The following is a 24,218-nucleotide window of genomic DNA, read 5'->3' as shown; positions in this document are numbered from 1 at the left end:
ATATGTATGAAATCCAAACTTGAAGTTATTTACTTTATGTATTTCTGAGTATTTGTTCGCTTTGAGACTCTTTAGATGCCATATTTAGTTAATTAAATGTAAATGTAAGCCAGTAAGTACAAAAAGAATATGAATAATAATAATAATGAATAATTTAAAACTTACATTGCTTATACTTGAATTATCATTTAAGATAAGGTAAGGTAGAACTTTATTGATTAAATTAATAAAAAGGGTTTTTCCAAAAGCCACAGCAAATACAGCAATTTTTCACAAAAAATAAATCAAAATAAAATAAGAACAAGAACAAAGAGAAATAAAGAGAAAGAACAATTTCATGCGAAATATTTCATGCAAAAACAGAAAAGTTAGGAGATTTGGTCTGAAAAAATAACAAGGAGGATTTCTACAAAAGTTAAAGACCAACAATGCTATTAAATAGTAACATTCTATCAAGAAATAAAAGTTGATCTTTCCTCTGATTGATGATTTAAAACATTTTTATTGACCTTTCAACACAATGTGTTAAAAACGTGTTAAATGCTAGGAGTCGGAAAATACTAGTTATAGTTATTATTTTAGCATTTTTAAAACGAGTATATTATTGCAAATTAATCATTTATTTCTTGCTATAAACCTGCTGCAAATGGCGGCTTGGAAAACTACTGATCAATTGCAAACTGTGCTGACCTGAGGGAGTTTAACTAAAGCCACTCAAACAATGCTTTGGAGTTCTGGGACAATGATGAACTGCTTAAACTGGAAATAAAATATCATAATGCTATGCTTTGTTATTTACATCATTTAAATGTTGACCTGCTTTTTATGGTACAAACATGACTAAATACAGGTTATTTAGAACAATATTTTGTGTATAGAATAAACATCATATACACTGCTGCTGTTGTTTTTTTGCAGTTGAATGAAGCAACCAAAGAAAGAAAACATAAAAGAAACACAACTTACCTTTAGTCCTTTGAAAAAACAAATGTTGAACACTAAACATATTTTCTTTGTATTTTAAAAAGAATGTATATTTTTGCAGTGAGACTTTCCCATGGAAAAATGTCCGGCTCAAGGCTTAACTCCAAAAGGAACAATGATTTTGTCTGCATGGACACCCTGGTCAGGGGAGGAGCTCCAGAAGCCCACATTCTTCAGCTCAGTGCTAAAATAATAAAATCTTAAATAAAACTAAAATCTTTGACAATATTTTGAAAGCATTGCTGATTAAAAAAAAGGAATTTAGTAAAAAAAGAAAAATTTACAAGACGTGTTAATGTATGGATTCAACAAAAATTAAGTTTTGAAATACTGACATTTTAGGATTATAGATAATAAGTAGGTATTACATCCTTCCTGTGCGCGGGAGCGTGACCGAGATATGCGTGCGCGTACTCGGAGCCATACGTGAGCGTTCCCGCACAGTCAGTGCCAACAACGGCGAGCAGCCAGTAAGAATCCCGCAGTTCAGACAAGATGGCAGAACTAACCCGCAGGATCATCAAGGTACATTTTATTCGAATCAAACCACGACATGGTTATTTCAATTCATCCGTCAAACTCCACTAATCTTGTGTTATGTTAACAAACGCTATCCCCTCATGTCGGTGTCGGCTCGAGGCGCTAGCGTTAGCATCCATCCGTTAGTTTGCCAAAGTAACTTCCGCTTCATTTCCATTGCAAGATACACCCAGACACGACGTGGTAAAAAACACAAATAAAATGGACGAGAACTGCTTCGGAAGGTTTACCTCGCTGTACTGAAGATTTTTACTTATGTTGAAAGACTCAAAATGGGCGCCTGGTGTAAATGAAGAGCTTGGCCAAAGAGGTTTGTCTGCTAATGCTAAGTTGTTAGCACTGTGTGTCAGTGACAGTGAAACAGGAAGCATGAACAAGCTAGCTTAACTTTAGTTTTATTAGTAGTAAACATGCAGTTCAATATATACAGTGCGGTGCCTGATGTTTAAAATATTAAATTGTTTATCGTCGTCACCCATATAACCCCTAATATGGTGTGTTATCATAAAGATGGTGTCGGTGCTCACAACATACTAGAATGTGTTTGGATTTTTCGTATGAATGTAACAAAGTGGAAACATAATAATTGAATCTGGATTTATCATTGTGATTAAACTTACTTACTGGAGTACTTTAAACAACTTACACAGACCAAAAATCGTGTGAAATACCAATACAGCCATTTTATTCTATTCCATACTCATGAAATATAGGCAATCTTGATAGAATGACATCTTTGATTTGAAATGTACTCAATCTTTATAGTAAGAAAGTAATGTTTTTTTTATATAGCGCTTTTCCAGACCAGGGTCACAAAGCGCTTAAACAATCAAAACAATATTCAATAAATAATATACTTTAAATGGCAAGATAAGACTGATAACACAAAAGTAGTTCCAGAAAATCAAGGAAAAGCCTGAACTAATAAAAACGTCTTAAGATGTTTCTTGAAAGAGTCAGTAGATCCATCAAGCGCAAAGAATCATATATTAGATTAATTTCAAAACAACAGTTTTCTTTTGGCCACAGTGGTTTTCTACAATAACAACTATGCAAAATATTCGCATATAAGGATATAACCTGCAGTTGAATATTATGACCTAGATAAAGCGTGTCAGCAGGGGAGTCACCAACATACAAAGTGCCACACCACAATTGTTGGGAAAAGAGGGGGAAACCTCTACGTAGTATTTCCAAGCCCCTGAGCCCTATGAGCGTGTGACCGGGGTCAGGAGCCTCTTTCCCGTCTGTGTTTTTACTGCAGTTTTGTCTGTGGTTTATCTGAGAAATGTCTGGAATTCTGATCCCTGCTACACCTAGAGAAGTGACTAGATGTCACAACTTAACCTGTTTCATGCCAACGTGTAAATTTATCACAGGTCTGAAAGATCACATGCTTCAGTTCAGATCGTGGTCAAAACAGTCACTTGATTCCTTTTTTGTTATTTATGAATATTACACTGTTATAGGAATCCAGATAAGGACATTTTACCCTAATGATAATGTTTTTGACACCTGAATGAAATGGTTAATTTCTCGCGGTTCACAATTAAAATCCAGTGGCAGTGCTGCAGTGGAAGTTATGTGGCGGACTAGCTGAGTCACAATTGTCCAACATCAATGAGCCAGTTCAGACATTTTGAGAGTGAAAGCAGATTTATTGCAATGTAATAGTGAATTGCAAAAGCGTGGACTTTCGTTTTAATCATAATATTTTTTACATCCAAGAGGGAAAATTTGTGGATCATCCTGCCATGTCATTTGATAGAGTATGTTCTTTGACTTGAATTCGCAGGAGACTCAGCGTTTGCTTGCAGAGCCCGTCCCAGGAATCAGGGCAGAACCAGACGAGGGGAATGCCCGATACTTTCACGTGGTCATCGCAGGACCTCAGGACTCACCCTTTGAGGGCGGCACATTTAAACTTGAACTCTTTTTACCTGAGGAATATCCCATGGCAGCTCCGAAAGTACGATTCATAACCAAAATATATCACCCCAATGTAGACAAGCTTGGAAGGATATGTCTTGACATATTAAAAGGTCAGTAGAAATGTCTTTCCTAGATTATGATTCACACATATGACATCGTCAAAGATTTACAATGTGCTCTTTCTTTCTTTTCTTTTTTAGATAAGTGGTCACCAGCTCTCCAGATCCGGACGGTGCTGCTATCAATCCAGGCACTACTCAGTGCACCCAACCCTGATGATCCTTTAGCAAATGACGTCGCAGAGAAGTGGAAAAATAACGAAGCGGAAGCCATAGAGACAGGTGAGGAATTGATCTAGCTGTTCCAGTTAATTTTCATTAAACAAGATATGGTCCAGAGGCTAGTTTTATTGTGGCTCTGTGCCTCTTCTGTTGTGGCTTTTATTCACTCTCTGTGACGCTTTTTCCCTTGTGGGGGTCGCTGTGGGGGGCTGGGCCTTTTTAATACCAAATATTGTGGTTATTTTTATGATGTAACAATTGTCCCTTTCTTAAAATCACAATTCTCAGTTTAAAGTAAACTTCAGAATGTTCTGTTCCCTTTGTCTGTTTTTAGTTTGCAAGAATCGACATTAATTCAAAGGAGCTTTGAATCATCAATTTCTTTTTAATCTGATGGGAAATTCATCAGTAAACAAAAGTGTAAAGGAATTAATAAAACGTTTAAATACAAAAGTTACAACCTTAAACCAGGAAAAAAAGGATGAAACCGTGAAAAATAATGGGGATGAAAAACAACTTGTCGACGGATTATTTTATTTTGCTTGGTTAGTGTTGGTCGACTCAGTCTAGTCCAGTATAGATGTACTGTATTAACGTGTTTGTCATCTCTCTTCCACAGCCAAGGCGTGGACCAGGCTTTACGCAGGAAACAAGAACGGCGTGTAAATGAATCTCTGAAGCACTTGGAAGCAGCACTCATGATTTTGCAAAAAAAAAAAAACTCTTTGTTTGCATTTAAAGGACACTCCATTATTGTAAAGGGAACAAAAACAACTGCTGACAACTGGCGATGGAAGTGCACATTCGTATTGATAATAACTCGTCTTTGTTCTAACTCACTGCTGATGGAGCCGAGGGTTCCATCCTCTGCTTTCTTCTCACTTGGACGCTATGACCTGCTTCTTTAACAAGTGTGTCCGAGAAGTTAGCAGGGTCTTATGTCTCGCATCTATTGAGGCCGTAGGGTACGTACAACAAGAACGACTGCAGATGTGTTCAGTATCCTTTTTATGTTTCTTTAAATTCTTTGGCTGCCGTTCAGTTGCAGCAAGATCTTACTTCTATGTGACGTCACCACCAGACGAAACTGTATCGTCAATACATTTGTTGACTAACATCAGGCTTTGTTAAAGTATTATGACCAAGTGTCGATCAAAGTCTGCACCTATTATATTAACCCTTAATGTTATGATAACCTAATTAAGATATTTCCCCCCGAGTTTTATTCTTGCTCTTTCGGCACTAAAAGTCAACACTCAAAACATTTGACAAAGTCAATATTTATATTACTACTCGGGTATTGCTTGATGTCTCCTAGAATATTAGGGGAAAATACAAATTTCTCCTGCCTTTGCTGCACCTCATCATCTCAGTCGGCCATCTTGCTTTTGACTTTAGAGTATTTTCACACTTTTAACAGCTGACCAATTGGCAGCAGTGTATGCTATGACATACTGGTGTCCACTGTTGGAATCAGCTTCTGAATAGTGCCCACTTTAATGGTCACTATGCATAAAAAGGTTCAGATTGTTGATGTCTGATGTGCACTCAACTGAGGAGAGGATACATTTAGGTGTAGGTGACATTATGGACTATTTATGGATTTTATTTTTATTTTTTGCATATCCATTCTTCATATGTGAATACTCATCATGGTAACCGGTCCCCAGTTTCCCCTCCGGCTCATTAGGTTGTAATCACGTGACTGAATAGCGAGTGATGAGGCTGTATCAAGCGTTAGATCAAGACTAATGGTGGCCTTGTGCTGAAATGTCTGTAATTATGTCACTGTTTTTGTATAAAATCATTAACTATAATATTCCGCAGGACCATCTTCCTGCTCTCCGAATGTGGACATGGTCCACTTGCATACTTGTCGTTCTGTAAATACAGTATAATCTGTTGATTAATAGCTGTCATTGTGTGTTGATGTTAATACTGTATAATTAACTTCTCTTTTTGCGTTTCCGTTTATGCAAAAGATGCCTTTTCTCTATATATCAGCGTCTCCATCGTACCTGCAATATCTTATTGACTTCCATTTATCCCGTCTTCAAAAATGTTCAATAAAAACAAAAGCTCAAATATTTAAAACAAAACTACAAGACAATATATATTTTATTACTATCGGCCGACTATTACACTTGTTTTATTTTGTTTTTTTTATATTGAAAATAAAATAGCTGTAATAATATGTGGGATGTAAATAGGAAAAAGGGACTTTTGACTTTCTGTGTCGTGATTTTTTTTGTTTCTTCTGATTTTACTAAAGTTCTAAACTTGTATAAAAAGCACATGTTCAGTTAACTGTTTAGAATCTATGGTCCAGGTTTCTCTTGGTAGAATGATCCATTGAAAGATCCACAAAATGACCAATGTTAACAAAAAATAACTCTATTTTTAAAGATTTAACTCATTTTATTTAGTCGTGGAAAACGTTTCACTTCATGTTTTATCCGCTTGGTGGCGACCTCAAGCTGTGGCAGGTTGAAAACTGTTGTGTTCCTATTTAAAATGTGTATTTAACTTAAAGACCTGACCTTCCTTTTAGTTATTTCTCTTGTATTTCCTTTAAAATACCGATTTGAATGATTGTCAATCGCTACGAACTATTACAATACGAGTGTCATGACACGACTGTTTTATTTATAAAGTGACACCGAGGAAGTCGCTTCATCTCGTTGAATCAAGTTCTAAATAAATTCGTTTACTCTATTCCTGAGAAGTGACGTCAGTGAACCAGCACAACCCGGGATGAATGAAAGGATCAATGACGCGGTTCATGATAAGAAATAGATGTTGAGCTCATTCGTCAGTATCATCACAAACAGCTGTTGATTTCCACAACTAATACTACTTCAAGTAGAGGCTTTATTATCGATTCCTGGCCCCCGGGTTCATAAATAGCTCAGTTAGCCTTTGTGTTGTCAGGCACCGAGCAATCCTTGCGCCTTTATTCAAGTAGTTATGGTAACAGCCAGGGGCCCTCCAACTGTATTTGCATTGTTTACAAGGTTATGCAAGTGGAAATACAAGAGTTGTCTTTAAAAAATCAAACTAGTTAGTCGGTATCTGGACTAGAAAGGGAATGTATTCTTACAAAGCTGGTTTAAAAAGTAGTTTGTTTTCGAGAATGCAATTTTTTTTGTAAGTGTGAATTGTTAAATGCGTTTAATAAACACAAAGTGCATTTATATACCTTTCTTTTTTTCAGTCAGGTTATGATCAGTATGAGGTCTAATAGATTAAAATGATATTTGATCTAAATTAATTAAAATGAATCCACAATCTCTGGGAATATTTACTGTCTGTGTTGTGTATGTTGGTTCCTCACTAAAGAGGACGTGGCATATGTGAGTGAAAGGTTTTTTTCTGTCTCTATGTTCCCTGTGATGGACTGGTGAACCGTCCAGGATGCTTCTCCTTTCTCACTCCATGTAGCTGGGCCACGATCCAACCTCCTGTGGCCCTATTATACAGTAGAGAGGATGGAGAATGAATGAATGAGATCATGGCGCCAATGGAACAGCTTAGCATAATTCTGATTTCATAGTGGAATTTAAATGCTTTAATGGAACTCTTCATTTCTAACAGGGTTAACGTTTTTAACGGTGAACTTTTTTTCTCTGTCCTACAACCCTGGTCCGCCCTGTCGAGAACCTTGTGACTGTACTTTCTCACATTTCCCAGTCCCTCCAGGAATACCTACCATCATGCATCACTAAATTGCCACCCTTCAAGAAACATCTGTAAGCCATGGCTTCATGAAATCATACTACTTATGACGCCACTCCTTTTTTTTAAACAATCTGTTAGACAAGTTAAGTGAGTGACCGAAACATGCTTGCGGGTCAATAGTGGATTGTGGCTGTCGCAGTGACCTTTGAACTTTTGTTAAGACAAATACAGCAGCATGAACCCATGACGTGACAACATGATCGTGTCGGCTCAGAGCAGCTGGACACAGTGAAGACATCCGTTTTCTTTGAACAGATCAGACCTCCAGAAATAGGTTATTGACTAGTGACTGAATATAGCATTAGTATCTCACCGGCTCTCGAACAATAAATGCAACCGTATTGTATATTTATTTTTAAACTCTAAAGCCTGAGTCATACAAAATAAATCTTAACAAGCTTAAAAACAAATGCCATTATTTGTACTAAAAGCTTATAAGAAGAAAAAGCTTATGTAATTGTTGTGGAATTACCTATTGATATAAATTACTTACTTACCTTTCCTTAATGGAGTCTACTGACTCCTTTAAGAAACATCTTAAGACTTTCTATTTGTTCAGGCTTTTCCTTGATTTTCTGGAACTCCTGTTGTATTATCAGTTTTATCTTGACCTTTAATGTATATACTTTATTGAATATTGTTTTGATTGTTTAAGCGCTTTGTGACCCTGGTCTGGAAAAGCGCTATACAAATAAAAATTACTTACTTACTTACTTGCGTTCAACACAACACAAGATTTATTTGTGTTGTTTACAGTATAGAATAGAATGAATTAAATAAAAGACGAAATGAGATCAATTGAATAAAATGACTGACTCTTATATTCAATTAAAAGAAAAACTTACATTATAATTGAATCCATTAAATTTTATATCTGACGTGTTCCTGTCGAGTTTTCCGTATTATTAAAAAAAACGTGCAAAATACATACAAAAAATGCAGACATAAACACAACATAGCAAATTAAAAAAAAGACAAAATCGGTTTAAACGTATAACATGGAAATAATGTTACACTTGGAGCTTTACTTGTGAAAATATAAAATAATACAAATGATATATATCAACTATTTTTACTTTCGCCCTAGATAGAAAGTCCTCATAAGTCGTCTTATTTTGAAAGCCGGAAGTGTTCCCCGGTGAACGTGTGTGTGACCAGCGCTCTCCTGCCGGAGCTGTCACTATTACGAGCGTTCGACTGGCAACATCACACGGACGCGAATGACGGCTGGCCTGAGCAACACTTCAACCTCCTGTGGACATATATGATGAAGTTCAAGCCCAACCAGACCAGGACGTATGACGGCGAAGGGTTCAAGCGACGGGCGGCGTGTCTGTGCTTCAAGAGCGAGGCTGAGGAGGAGGTGAGGCGACGGAAGTTCAGGCGCTTGACGGTTCACTTTTGTCCAGTTTAAGTCGCTCTCGGTTCATTTACTGCCAACATGTGTCCTTTTCCAGTGTTTCGGTAGAGTTGTCTGAGAGCTGGACGTGATTTTTAGAAAGGGTGGTGGTGGTGGTGGAGGAGGGGGGTTCATGGTGGGAGACATTTGACCTATAAAAGTAACGGGGGTCTCCAACAAAAGATAGTCGCAACAACTTCCGGTTGTAGAGGAAACGTCTTCATTAAAGTCCCTTTGATGCTCTCGACTAGAGAAGGAAAATCCTCAGTTAAATTAGTCAAAAATGATTTATTATTTAATGTAATAAGTTGTAATAATTGAATTCATGAATAGATTGTGTTTTCCTTGCAAACTGAATAATTCCATTTCTTAAGTAAGTATTTAAAAAAGCACTTTAAATATGGTTGATGCACACGGTTAAAGGTCAATGTAACTAGAGGTGTACATTGTGAAAATACTTATTTTATATCTCATGCTTTTAATTTTAATGCACCTCACTAAGGTAAGGTAAGGTAAAACTTTATTGATTGATTGAAATTGTTTTTTTCCAATAGCCACAGAAAATACAGCAATTTTTCATAAAAAATAAATCAAAATAAAATTAGAACAAGAACATAAAGAGAAAGAACAAGATGACACTACTGCCCAGAGACGAACAACAGAAAAGTGACCTAATGATGCTCTTGTTTTGCTGCAGAACCTGTCTGACCCAAGAGTCTGAACTGCAAGTGTGACCCCCGTGTTAGTGCCGCATGTAAGGGAAAGATACAATCTGTATTTTATTGCTGTAACTCTCTTGGAGCACAAACATGCTTTTTTGTTTTTGATGTAAAACGCTTGAATCAATTCAGAAATATTTTTTTATATGCTTAAGAAATCATAAAAAAAAAACTATACAAAAAGTTAGTTTAAACTTTTTCGTACTCGCGTTTATTCTGCTGTAGAGCAAATAAAGGTTTTTCTTATCTTGTGTTTGCTCAAGCACTATGAAGTCATCGATAGGCACATTCCATCAATACTTAGGATCGCTCAGCGAGGCATCTGGTGTCCTACAGCCGTGTGCATCTGCCTGGAGATGGAAGGCTATCTCAGCACCACGTGTGATCCAGGGGGGAGTCTAGTCTCAGGTGGTTGAGTGTTACACTGTGTGCTAAACACGAAGTGACCTATCTGCAGCAATTTATAGAAACAAGGTGCAGGCACTCGCTGTTCCCTGCTGGATTTGCTTTCATGCTCCTCATGCTTCACCATCATTCTTCTTCCTCCTGGTGATGGTCCTCCTGGTGTTGACATTTGAAAATCCTGCTGATCACAGCGAACCATGGGGTGGTGGTCGACCCGACAACACTTCCAGCTCTCATAGGTCGCGTCACAGTTTATGTGGGAAAGTGTCCATCAGCTCCGCGTGACTTTACTGTCACTTCCTGGACACGACAGTCGAGCCTCGAGAGGATATATGAGGCCATATCTTGACGGATAAGAATAATTACATGTACTACGATAAAGCAGACTATAAATAAAACAGATTTAAGATAAGAAGAACTGTAAGATTACAAATTTACTTTAACTTATTAGTTATAAGTAGTTAGATTAACATGTGTTATTAATAATGATTAAATAATATGGTAGTTCTCTTCAATTGATCTTTGACCTCTATTGTACTCATCAGTGTTTGTACAAAACTCTCTTTGCATTGAAATATTTACATTAGAAAATGTGCTTAAGCCCCGCCCACTGAAAGCACCTTTCTGGAGATGAAATCTTGTTTACCATAACCACACCCACTGTGTTGTGATTGGTCAAGCATGAAGGTTTGTCACCACAAGTGATCAATCCCAAAAAGTTGCTACATTTCGCTCTCGTAACCTCTCGTTCGCCAAGATTTCAGATGGGGGAGAAGTTTATAAAGCAACAAGTTCAAAATAGGGTCATGAGGGGGTCTTGCATCATAGGGAGGAAGACTTCAAAGTTTGAAACATGAGAGTAAATCAGGAGAAAGATATGACAAGTAGAACAATTTAATTAATACACACGTGTATGTTTATTTTCCTTATACACTATTTAAAATGTTAAATTAGAAAATAAATAAATTCTTGTGCTCAGGCGAGGCTCCATTATTAGTACCACTGTGACTCGCGGTGCAGATTCATATTTGAACAACATTTGACAGGTTATTTAGTGCAGTGTAACAATTATAAGCAGTTTAAAGAATAGTAAATACAGAATTCTCGTTCTCGTTTCTCATTTTAAAAGATTTTACGTACGCTGTTTATTCTGAAAAATGCATTCAATAAAGTGAAGTCATTTGCCTTTATCTTATTTATAATTTAGTACCAACTGAAAATGGATCTTCAAGAATAAATATCTTTTGCTCTATCAGAATGGCTTTGGGGTAATGGGATTTGGTCTTGGGTGTTTGAATTGAGACCAATTCCTCTAGTGGCTTTACAGTGCAACTGCAGTAGACAGCTAGCACATCGGCGTTCATAAATCTCCGTTGTGTAACTGAAAAAATGTTTAAACATTGAAACCCCTAGCCAGAAATGTATCATTAGCTTAAACAGAATATTTTAAAACCTGTCAGAGAAAATTCACATACTCATAAATCGTAATTACATACAAGTATGCAGAAATGTGCAAAATTGCACATGTTATTGTTCATTTGTGAGTCATTTGGAAGGAAAAATGCTGCTTTGAATTCTAAGTGTGACAACTCGTGAGAGGCATACAACATTTTCTACACAACAGAACAACAAGAAAAGTCAATCTAACAACAAAAGAAGTGATCATGTAAACCACATGAATTGATTAACTACACTCTTTATCACGTCTCTCTGAAACATGACTTTTCTCAAATGTCACGAAATGTTATTCCAAAATCGATGGACTTTTTTTTATTTATTTATTAAATCGATTAGTAGTTCCAGCCACAGACTATTGTGTTAAAAATCAAACTGGAACAATTTAATAATGAAATAAAGAACATGTTTTTTTTTTAAAAAAAAAGGATGAAATTGATCATGTGAAAGCTTTAAAAGATTACATTTAAAAGATAAGCGATGGAATGAGAGGCAGAGATTTGTCTCTTTGAATCTTCAATCCTTTTAAATGATTTGACAATTGGTAGAGATGCGACATCTTTGAGTATGAAAATGGATGTTGTTGAGGCTGCAATCCATTTTGTGTTTGTTTGTGCGTTTCCGTTTTCTGCTCATTCGTCCAGCAGAGAGGTGTGTACCTCGAGGTCATTAACCTACCCCGATAAGCGCTGTTGCTTTCGCACCGATGGGCAACTGCTGATCCTGTGATTTGTTTTTTTTTTTAAAGCCTTTTGGCTGCTGGAGTGTGCTGGAGTTCCCACGTGTTTCATCGGGCATTTGTGTCTATCTGTACACACACAACCATTCGATACATTTGCTGTTCTTCTAAAAACACTCTCCTTTTTGACTTTGTACAAATATACCCATTTTTCCTCCCAGATAGACTCTAGTGACTTTTGCTCGTGCAGGTTTTTCCTTGATTTTCTGACTCCTGTGTTGTTCTCGGTGTTATCTTGACCTTTTAAGTATATATTTTATTGAGTATTGTTTTGATTGTTTAAGCGCTTTTTAACCCTGGTCTGGAAAAGCGCTCCACAAATATTACTTACAAATAGATGTGACTATAAATTAGTGTTTTATCAGATTTACTTACCCATATATTTACTGGTTGGCGACGCTTTAAGTGAATGAAGGGCGACACATGAAAAGGTTTGTTTTGGTGTGTATAGGATTTCACTTAACCCCATTACAAAGTGAGAAGCGATGCCCCAGCATGGAGTTACACGAGTCGCAGTCGTGCAGATCTGACACCACTGACGATGGAATTATCAGCTCTTATCCACCATGCTAACCTTTGTAAAAAAAACACTTTTGAGTTGTTAATAATCTCTACAGGTTGTGGGATATTTTCAGGTACGTTAACATGCGCACGTCTGGTTTGAGAAGGCATTTACACGTGAATGTAATATGGGTCACAGCGAGTGTGAGGTCAAGTGACAATATCGCCTGGGGGGCACTGTACTCAAAAAAAGACCAAACTGCAGGTCCTGCATTTAGGACGGGAATGTGAGATACGTTTACCAACACTCGTTTGTCACCACATCAAGATGTCATGTTGAGAAATTATCAGTAAAGATGACTGTGTTTGGCAACATTCTCAGGGGTTTTAGCCGGGAAAAAAGAAGGAAAACGTGTTTTATGTCAGAGGTCAGCAAATATTAAATCGCTCTTCTCGGCTGCTTGGACGACCCTCGACACTTTTATCCGCGGTGACAGCCGTCCATCACACGTCCCCACACAAGATACACTGTAGCCCTCGAAACATCAAACGTCGTGTTATGCCCTTGAAAGATTGAAGAGTGACCTCCTCACGTCAGACACCATTCCAACACCTAAAGAAAGAAAGGAGGTCCACTCTGCCAGTCACAGCTGGCGTTGCAGGACTTGTGAACTTGCACCGCGGTGTGTTAATGTTCCGGTGTCAACCCTACACACGACAACACTGACGGCCGTCGTCCACACATCATAGTCCTGCTGAAGCAAATGTATTGACAGATGTACAAATGAAAGGTGTCGATTTAACGTCTGATTATATTCACAGACGACACTAAGATGAATACAGTAAAAATTTCTTGTAGACGGTTTGTTTCACACATTTTTACTAGTTTACAGGTTTTCTTTTTGTAAACTTGAATGAAACTAGTGTATTTATGTTTAAAGGGTCACAGGCTTATGTTACTTCAGGGAAAATCTGATCTTTTTTTCCATCCGTAATAATCAATTAAAAAGGACAGATGGTTTAGAGCTACTACTACTAGAGAACTAAATGTTTTAAAAGATATAGTTGTATAATTAATGCTTGTATGCATGTATAATTTGGCAGGAATCTGGCGATACGAAATACTTGGTGATACAATATGTATCAAAATGTTTTGCCTGAGTACTTTACTTTGACATTGCCAAAATGTACAGACCACAATTGGCTGCTGGAGTCGACTGTATCCTCTTGTCCTCAGTCATTGCCAGGATGTAGGAGAATTTCACTGTTTCTTGTTTCTAGCTGCGCAGGATGTAACGAAAACGGATGGAATATGCACAAATGCAGTATATATTTGCGTGTAATTATAAAATGTGAAAAATCAAATAGTTTTATTTTTCATGTACTTATAAACCATTATCCAGTAAAAAGAAACAACAACAAAACAAGGGTACAGTGCTGTTGAATATTGATACAGGATTGTAATAAAACACAATATTTAAATGTATGGATATATTTACTTTACCCCACAAGTCAAAACAACAATGTTTACAGTGTTTACACTGTTTCTTTAGGGTCGGTTGTCTATCAATGTGTAATTGAATTTACAATGAAGCTGTGACTGTGAGGGACTTTCAAGCTACAAGACAGACTCGTTAAATGAAGCAACAAGACAGACTAGTTAAAATGTAAGAAATAGGAAAATAAAATAAAGTATGTTATTAAGTATTGTATGAAGTGTTATTATTTGTATTGTATTGTATTTCTATTGTATTTTTAAATATATTTTCTACATATATTTCTAAATATAATATACATATATAAATGAAAAGAATCATAGAACAAAAGGCCAAATTAGATTTTCTTTTTAATAAAAAGCCTGTTTCATTGTATCATGCTTTGAGTGACAAAAAGTAAAAATATTTAACGTGAACATTTGAGGATAAAAATTAAAGGCATCATATGGACTGCATAAAACAGGCAAAAGGGCTGCTGGTGGTTCCTGGTCAACATCTGCTGTGGTCTAATTAAAGCCTGCCGTCTTACACATCTTATTCATGTGAAGCTCCGAAATGATGTCAACATCGACTGACATGCACGATCTCACCAAGTCAACGGCAAACATAGCCGTGATAGATTCTTCACTACTGTGTGATGGTGTCATGTATTTGAGCTCTCTCCGGTGACCCCCTCTCTCTCTCTTTACGTGGCAAAAAACGCTGACAAAGTTTTCTCAACTTGACAGGTTCTCCTGGTGAGCAGCAGCCGGCATCCCGACCAATGGATCGTACCTGGAGGAGGAATGGAGCCGGAGGAGGAGCCTTGCGGAGCTGCTGTCCGGGAAGTCTATGAAGAGGTGAGAGGTCAATGAAGTCGGACAACTAAAACAAAAAACATTTTGGTTTTTAAAACTTTAGTACTGTAGTTTAGTTGTGCAATATTTTAACGGCTGCATTTTTGCATGTCTATATATACACAGTATATTTATATACAGTATATATCTAGTTTTATATATATCTATATTCACTCTTAGTATAATAAATCATTCATACAAGCCAATGATCTGAATGCACATTTATCAGCACAGAGGAATTAGAAATGTATTTGCCATGACGCAGGAATAGGCACTTAATTGTTCTGTGCTGCAGTTAAGAGGTTGCTGGTCGTCGGCCAGGGCGAGGTGCTCCTGCCGTGGATAGTAGCGTGCTGACAGGATTTGACGTATGGCAGTGACATTTAGGACCAGTGTCCAGTTACCGACAGGTCGTGACTCCAAAGATCGGACATGCATCTGAATATAGACGAGCTGAAAAACCTCCTGCCGTGGGGTCAAAACAATAATCTACCAATCTTTTATTGTTAAATGTTTTTAAATGTTCACTTGACCACTGCAACAAGAGCACAGGGATTGGCAGAGAGAGTTTAAAAGTGTGATTACGTTATGTGGTATAAAACATTTCAATGAATACAACAGTAATTTATCAAGTTCTATTACAGTGAACAATAAATATTTGTTTTAAAGTAATGTACGGGTGATTAATCTAATTGTTTTTGAAAGCAAAATATCCTTCAAACATTAGCCTTAAAAGTTGCTGGAGTAGACTGTATCCTCTCATCCTCAGTCAGTCTTGTTCCTTTACACAGACGGGTGAATCCTGCCACATCAGACGTAATGCTGCCATGTAGCAGTGGGAAGTTGAGTTGAAACACATAAATTAACAAACGCGAATATTTGCATGTAATTGTGAATAGCAACATCAAATTATTTAATTGTAAACATACTTTATTTAAGTGTAAACCATGAAATAACTATGATTTTCTTTTTAACGAATAAAAGCATTACAAAATAAAATGTTACAGCACTGTTGAATATTGATCTCTATCCCAAGAAAAATATTGTTATTTTTAGGTATATTGATATTTACCCCTGTGCCAATGCGCCATGTCTGTGATTTGTAATGTAATAATTCACCCGCAAATGACCTGCATTTCTCCTAACACAGGCGTCCAATGATAATACTAGTCCAGTGCGAATCTGCATCCCATTATTTATTATTGTAATTGCGCTCTTTTTCACCTTGCCTTTCTCCTTCAGTAATTCCGCAACTTTTTAGATCTGTATCTCTATGTATTCAGTCAGAAAAACAGACTATTCCACAAGAGGTTGTGTATCCTGTGCATTAAAATAACACAGAGGTGGGGGGTCATTTACAAATCACCAAAGGTAAAACTAATCCTGTGCGAATAGGGCCAGAGATCAACAATAGACACCTGCAGTCACTCCTCCCAACGCAAGGCATCTACTCTTTCACTTTCATTAGTTGTTTATTTAACCTTTTTTGACACATTAAATCATCTGCTGATTAATCCTGTCAATATTCAGATAAATCATGGTAGAAAGCGTCAAGAATGTCACATGGAATTAAGGCACACAGTGGCCTGATCCCTCACTGATCCCATGAGCTCTGAAACAAGAGACCACATTTAAAGTACGCCAAACAGCAGGGGGTCAAAATTGCAGATTGTTTCTTTTAGATTTATTAACATGAAGATGTTGAGGTGGGGGGGCTGACCAAGGAAAAGCCATGTACTAGCTGCGTGGACAAGCCATCAGTACCTGCTTCTCTAGCAGAATGATGAGCAACAAGCTGCCAAGTCTTACAGCGACATTCTGACACAGCGGAGCAATTTCATTTGCAGGATCCACTTACAAAACATTTTTTGCACGCAAGCCCCGGAGCTGCTGAGTATATATGAGCAACCCTCACCCAGTCATTTTACCCAACATCGGGGGAAACTGTTTTTCCTCTTCAATACAAGTGTGTAAATGAATATAAAAAATAAGATGATATTCCTAGCCTTGGCACATATGTGTCTTAAGATAAAAGAAAAACAAAATAAAAATCATGTTCGTTCTCTCAAATGCTCAGGGAAAATAAACCTAAACAGGTCAGTCAGTACAGAAAATGCAATTATTTGGCCATTTCACAAACTTTATAGATAAACTTTATAGATATAGTTCACCCAGAATTAAAAAAAACATACTTATATGAGTTTTTTCTTTCGATTTTTCAAATGTATCCGTTTTTCTCTTTATAGGCAAAAATGTATGTCCATGCTAATCTAGCAACCGGCGCTCACTTGTCTTCGTCCCAAAAGATGCACTTAAAAACATCTAAATACCTCAGTGGTTCTTGTCTGTAGCGTCCATCTTGACATGAGGAATTGTCCTGTAAAAATGAAAGAAGTCTATATTTTAAGTTTGTTTGTAGCGTAAGCTTCGGGTCTTCCAGCTCCAGCTACAAGTGTATCCTCACGCGCAAGGTTTACGCTTATAACCTGAGAGCTTCCTCTACAAATGATCGTAAAATATGGTATTGTTTAATTTTTTCTAACGCCGAGGCATCGGTACAAGATGGAGGTTAAAGACGAGCAGTAATGAGGTATTTTGATTTTTTGTTTTTAACTCTAAATACGAACACATTCATCTGAAGATAATACCAACCCTAAATCGACATTAGGGTGAGAAAATGAATTTTAATTTGTGGTGAACTATCAGTGTTGGAGTCATTTTTGATTATGTATAGGTTTCGTTTATCTGTCTTTAAAAAAAAAAAAACAACAAGGTTGTGAAAAGGTTTTAATGAAACTTTGAGACTGTAAGTAAGTAAGTAAGTAAGTAATATTTATTTATATAGCGCTTTTCGAGACCAGGGTCACAAAGCGCTTAGACAATCAAAACAATACTCTAAAAAGTACATACTTTAAAGATCAAGATAATACTGAGAACAACACAGGTGTTTGAGAAATTCAAGGAAAATAAATCGAAAAATAACTGATTTTTAATTCTCTTTAACTCTAGCAACATGCCGCTTTCAAGACAATTAGCAAAAAACAGATCAATCTGTTGCGAAATAATCCAAGTTCACATTGTTTAAGGTCTCTAAAGAAGTTTTTTAGTATTTCAAGATGGTCCAGTATTTTCAAAATTAAAAGTATGAGAAGATTACTTAGAGTTCAAAGTGTATTTTCCACCCAATAATTGTTGTCAATGCCAGCCTGGAATAATGGTAACGTTGTGAAATAGATCATCTTTATTCACACTTTACAAACAGACACGTTGCTATGAGACACTATCAAAGAGCTTTTAGTCCTGCATGAGAGGGTTGTAAATGCTCAGTGTGTGTATCAAACACAATCCAACGTATGATTGATGCCTTTCTTCCTGCACCCGCAGGCGGGTGTGAAGGGGAAGCTGGGGAGACTTCTTGGCATCTTTGAGGTAAGCCACCGCAAGTGTCACATGAACTTGTACCTTTTCACAGATGGCAAATTATGCATTATATAATTGTCCGGTATCAGCGCCACTGATGACCGCTCATGTTTCGGATGTCTTAACGGGACCGTTTCCAAGTCACTTCATGTACCAGAGAGTGAACAGAGTACCTGACATAATGTCAGTGTTTGAAGGTATTTTCTGTTAACCAAGTCGTGGCCGTGGACAGAGGCGAACAAAATCACGTGTGTATTCCATTCCCAATATGACCGGTTTATTAGCAGTACAGTTTCAGTTCGTAACGAATCCAAGTCTAAAGGCTTGAAAAACAGCGTTAGATGATCTCATGTCTTTTTCTTCTCGTGTTCGCAGCACAATCAGGACAGGAAACACAGGACGTATGTCTACATCCTTATAGTGACCGAGACACTGGAGGACTGGGAGGACTCGGTCAACATTGGTATGTGTTTTATTGCCTCTACCTCGGCAGGGCTGAAAAAAACATCCTTCACACAGACACTGATTAACCAGCCGTGGGTGTTGAAAAGCAGAAATAAAATCGAATAACAAACCAAAAATGCAAGTTTTAATCCCCTAATCTGATGTAGATGTTACACACCGTCATTGTAATGTCGTCGTTCAATCATATTCCACGACAAACTGTAAAAAAGGATAATGAAGAACAGTTCTTGCTGTTCTATTCTACCCCTTATTGATTTTATTAATATATTTTATTAATTGATATGTTTAATTATTAATTTTATTTTTTAGAACAGTTGTAAGAAAGTTTAGCACTTTATTTATTGTTTGGCTTTCAAATCATGTTTACATTTTACCAAAATCAGAAGCTTTGATAGTTATTTTATAGTTTTTATTTCAATAGTGTCTATAAAATACAATAACGCAGCATCTAAAGGAACTAAATCTGGCGAGATCTCTGCTATGACTGAGGACGAGAGGATACAGTTGACTCCAGCAGCTTTTAAAGCTTATGTATGTGCATATTTTGGTTTCAAAACAAATGAAAGCAGTTACGACTTCATCAAGAGACATGTTGTCTCTACATTCTGCAACACGTCAAGTACTCGGACAATACTACAAATATATTCTTGTTCCTACAGTATCGTAATATATAGCAATGCCTCATATCGTTGCCCATGTGTTGGTATATGTATCATATTTTCTATTTAAAAAATCAGTTGTTCATTTTAATGATCTTGATATCATTGCTGGGGGAGGAATTCAGAGTGGCTGGATAAAAGCCAGTAGGTTATGATTTGTTAAACTTTATATAATATAGTTTTTTAAGCTCATTAAAGCTCATAAATTAGCATATTTTAAGTTTCACTCTGAATAAAGGCTGTCTTGCAGTTTTACATCTCTGGCTTTTTGGTTTGTTGGTCCAGTTTCTGAAAAAGGTTTCACATAAAACAATGCCTTGCTAGGGCGTCAGGGTCATGCCGACTGTGCAACTATGATCTTGGGAATTGTACCGACCCCTGACATGTGTTGGGTTGATTACAGTGTATTTTCCTCCGGTCTTGAAAGTGGGTTATCTGGAGAATTGAGTAATGCATCGCTGACTGACCCAGATCTATAGTTCAAAGCTGACACCTGGGTGATCCCAGCGCTGCTCAAGCTTACTATGCAAGTTACATAAAAGTTATTTGTCTCAGACTGAGCAAGATTCCTATTTTTATCATGTCTGGAAAGTGAGCTTCATTTATATCCTTCAGACACAGTTCAGGCTGTTCAATGGGAGGCAGCGTGTTTGCTTTCTTTTTCCAGATATCATCACCCGCCGTAACCTTACGTGTCCTCTGTTGCCCCGAACCAGACCTCAGACTTACTGCTGCGTAAAGGCGTAGAGGTTCTGTTCCCTAGAGGTGTCGCCGTAACGCGACTCGCACCTGGCTCCTATTTTCACACTTTATCCTAGAAATACTTTCTCCAACCTTGTGAAGAGTCTCGACGACGCAGCTGACGGTTTACTTGAAGGATCGTTAGACTGGGAGACGCATTGTCGCTGAGATTAGCTGCCTTCATAAACGCCCACTGAAATAGGTCAGGAATGCCTATTTCCACTCTAACTTTGGTCCTGGTCCATGAGCTGCACTGTTCAATCCTGTTGCATAATGTTATAGTGGAAAGATGGGAGTTGTTTGCCATTGAGCAACCTTGTTGAGATAATCCGAGGACGCAGAACCAGCTTGTAAAGAATGACGCTGTAATAAACCCAATAACTAGTAAGAAACCTTTACAGATGTTTGATACATGTAGGCCAGTTTCAGAGTTGAACAATATATTCTTATCTAACCATTTCTTTAACCCTCAATTACTTTATATTCCATTTTTAAAGCTGCAGAATGAAGGTTTTTTTTTGTCCTGAACATTTTTTGACGAATCTCACTTATGCATATTGGCACATTTTTCTGTAGTTTAGTGACACCGGGTGTCGACTATTTGAATTGCAGGGAAGTTAAGGTGTTTCTTTTCAGGCCTCACATCGCATTGCTCGTTGGAAATGTATCACATTTGTAAAACTCAAATGAATAAACAAACACAAGGCAACGGAGGCTGAGAATGTCCTTAAAACGGCATAATAAGTATTGTTTTCTTTTCCTGATATACGAGGGTTTAAGTCTCACAATAAATAATTCATTATTATTGTGATATATTTCTTTGTTGTTTCTGTCAGCGATGGCAAACAGATTGTTCGGCATCATATAAGCAACACTAACCCAGTTACTTCACTGGGGATGGTATAAGATAGATAGATAGATAGATAGATAGATAGATAGATAGATAGATAGATAGATAGATAGATAGGTAGGTAGAACTTTATATAATAGGACTGGGCAACCTTCATGGTCATCGGATATTGGATACTTCGGCAGTTTTTCTACGTCTTAATCTAGACTAAAAGATGTTTAATTTACCCATTATTACGAGAAAAAAACTGAGAAAACAGAAATAATTCATCTGTTTTCCAGTCACACGTCAGAGATAACTTATTTCTCCAGTATTATCCTGAGAGTCCCAAACTTCTTTTCAGTCAAATCCAGTACCGCTGCTGATGGTTAGATAGTGACCCAATGAAAACTCCATCCAACTAAGATAAAATAATAATATTTTGTTTGCATGTAGAGACTTCCAAGTGCCCATGTTGGTCTCTTTTATTTCACTACATCTATAGTAGTCAAGGGTTTCCTAAAGGGTGTTAAACCTTAGACGGAAAGTGAGTAGAGGAATGAATGAAGGAGGTTTCCAGGACACTAAACACGAGTCAAAGATTTCTGAAGTTAGTTTTGTATTAACTTGGAGTCAATGGAGCTTCTGAAGAGCATCGCGATAAGCAGACATACCTGCTTTGATGATGCAATGAACCTTCGAGGCCAGTGCAGGTTTGTCGGTGGACTTATGAGGGAGACGATATAGACGAGTTAGAGTCGTAAATAATGTCAACAGTGACGTTTGAAGTTTTAAAGACGGAAGTTTATGATTTAAGTGTTGCTGGGAACGATGGTGGGAGTGAAACAATGAACGGAAGTATATCAGTGCCGTCAATTGATGGTTGAATTTTACATTTCAAATGTAGAAACTTAAAAAATATATATATTTTCATTCAGCATTTAATTGTTTTACTAAATTATTGAATTATAATGTTTCTTTATTGAAAGGCTGAATTTGTTTTTATTGAATTCAATAGTTTGTTTATTGAAAAGATTAATTTGATTTTTAATTCGGAATTTAACAGATGGAGTATTAAAAAACAAAATGTTTATAAATGGAATTTGATATTCTATTTTCATTAATATAAGGATACATTTTGCTACCACACTATTACATTTAAATTACATTTGGAAAATGTTTTCTTGAGTTATTGGAACTAGAATATCAAACTCTATGCTTTAAATAAAAACATTTATTCTAATTATTAAATGTAATTGTTAAAAAAAACAGGAATTCGATCATTTCAATATACAAATTATTATATTAAATAACTCGATAAAAACATGAAACCTTTCAATATAGAAACAATTGAATTCAATTATTAACTAATAATAACAATGCAATGCTTAAAAAAACATTTAAATTATTTATTTATTTATTTGTAACACTTGAAATTCAAATGATACATTTAATCATTAAAAAACTCATGAATTGTCAAGTTAAACCCTCACACTTCTCAAATCTATACCTTTTGTAGAATGAGTAGATCTTTTTAAAAGTAAAGTGAAGTTGATAATTCATGTTATTTTTGTCTTTCAAATGAAAACTCGTGTTGATTCAGAATGTTCTCTCTGGCTGCAGGGAGGAAGCGTAAGTGGTTCAAGGTTGACGAAGCCATCCGAGTGCTGCAGAGCCACAAGCCGGTCCACGCCGAGTACCTACGCACCCTCAAGAACACCTGTGTCCCAGTCTGCAGCCCCGTCTGCAGCCCCACCAACGGCAACACTCTTGGCTCTACAGTGATGGACAACAACACACCTCACTACGTGGTCCGCTCCAAACTGGCCTCCGATCTAGTCAACCGATAGGAGCTTCCGCAGCTTCCGGCTGATCTGCGATGAGGCCAATATCGGAAAGGACTTCTGCTTTAATTTTTCTGACTAACTACGTTTTTTTTTTAATTGTGTACAGTATCAATAATATGATTTAAAATCTCACATCGAGTGGGAAAGAAAAGTGCCAAAAATGTTTTGAAATTCTAACTACAGGTTTTTTCTTTTTGTACATGTATTTTCTGATAACTATCACCAGCCAAATGAGCAAATCTGTCCATTTAAAAGGACTTTAATCATCAGGTGCAGCAAACTAATCATGAAGGCCTTAAGAAGTCTTACAGCCTTTGAACTTATCTTTGATTCACATAGTTTGTTAGATTAGACAAAAAAAAAATAGAGGGAATGCTTTGCTTTTAGTTGAAGTCTCATCCATGCTGTGCCAGTAATGCCTGTAGTTGTAGGTTGGAGATAATTTGTTTGTATATTTGGATCATTGTTTGTTTACAATGCCATTTTTAAGTTGTGATGATTTTGCCAACCATCATCTTTTATGTACCACAAGACGATTAATTACTAGTGGATAAGAAAAATCCAACTCTGATTTTTATTGAAGTAATTGGGGATTTTTAACTGAAGCTGTGAATTGGTGATGGCTGTGACCTTGTTTAATGCTGGGTGGGACACACCCCCCTGAAGGTGCACGCCATCAAAAGATGAGTAAAAAAAAAACTGAAATAAGAAGAAATATAGGTTGAATATTTCCTTGGACAAATGTTTTCTAATGATGAATGTTTATGCAAGTTTTGACTAGTTTTCTCCAAGTGCCTTTTCCTAAAAAACACTACACCAGTATCAACTGGATCGGTCAGAAATACACACTGCTGTAATGTAACTTATATTATTCATCGTTCGCTTGCAATGAATTGCCTTAAGAAACTTGGATTCATGGTTGTGAATGAATGAAGAGTTCTGGACAGTCAGTGCCTGGGTTTATTTATTATTGTCAAAACACACGGTCCTTAAATGTCACGTGCATTTTTTTGTCAGATGCCTCGGAAAAGCCACACTGTTTTGTCAACATCACAATAACAGTTTATAGCTTCTGCTCTTTTTGTCTTTGAATGTTGTGACTATAGTCAATTGTTGTTTTCATTAAGACGAATGACTGGAACCTTGTGTTGTATATAAAACAGAACATTAAAAGAATAAATGATGTATGAAGATAAAAGTCTGTTCATTATGCGTGACGTCACTAGTCCTTC

At 36.8% G+C, this 24,218-nt stretch overlaps 2 protein-coding genes across 3 annotated transcripts; both read left to right on the top strand.

The window, feature by feature from the left end:
* The first annotated feature begins 1,421 nt into the window (after positions 1 to 1,421).
* On the top strand, positions 1,422 to 6,931 carry ube2na (ubiquitin-conjugating enzyme E2Na). Its single transcript, XM_087798233.1, has 4 exons — positions 1,422 to 1,509; positions 3,320 to 3,566; positions 3,657 to 3,797; positions 4,357 to 6,931. The coding sequence occupies exons 1-4, from the start codon at positions 1,480 to 1,482 to the stop codon at positions 4,401 to 4,403; spliced, it is 465 nt and encodes a 154-aa protein (XP_087654359.1). The 5' UTR covers positions 1,422 to 1,479; the 3' UTR covers positions 4,404 to 6,931.
* Positions 6,932 to 8,616: 1,685 nt separating this feature from the next.
* Positions 8,617 to 24,144, top strand: nudt4a (nudix (nucleoside diphosphate linked moiety X)-type motif 4a). 2 transcript variants are annotated; one of them, XM_087796985.1, is made up of 5 exons: positions 8,617 to 8,838; positions 14,918 to 15,028; positions 18,410 to 18,454; positions 18,821 to 18,908; positions 22,763 to 24,144. In XM_087796985.1, exons 1-5 carry the CDS (start codon positions 8,740 to 8,742, stop codon positions 22,987 to 22,989), a joined length of 570 nt encoding a protein of 189 aa, XP_087653111.1. In that variant the 5' UTR covers positions 8,617 to 8,739; the 3' UTR covers positions 22,990 to 24,144. The 2 variants fall into 2 exon arrangements, with proteins under 2 accessions (XP_087653111.1, XP_087653112.1); XM_087796986.1 differs by having other exon boundaries at positions 8,618 to 8,838; positions 18,821 to 18,912; positions 22,767 to 24,144.
* The last annotated feature ends 74 nt before the right edge of the window (positions 24,145 to 24,218 follow it).

This window comes from Callionymus lyra, chromosome 8, assembly GCF_982586985.1.
Source record: "Callionymus lyra chromosome 8, fCalLyr1.hap1.1, whole genome shotgun sequence".
In the NCBI taxonomy this organism is placed as follows: Eukaryota; Metazoa; Chordata; class Actinopteri; order Syngnathiformes; family Callionymidae; genus Callionymus; species Callionymus lyra.
The sequence above is the reverse complement of the archived record's forward strand: the minus strand, read 5'-3'. Positions and strand labels throughout refer to the sequence as shown.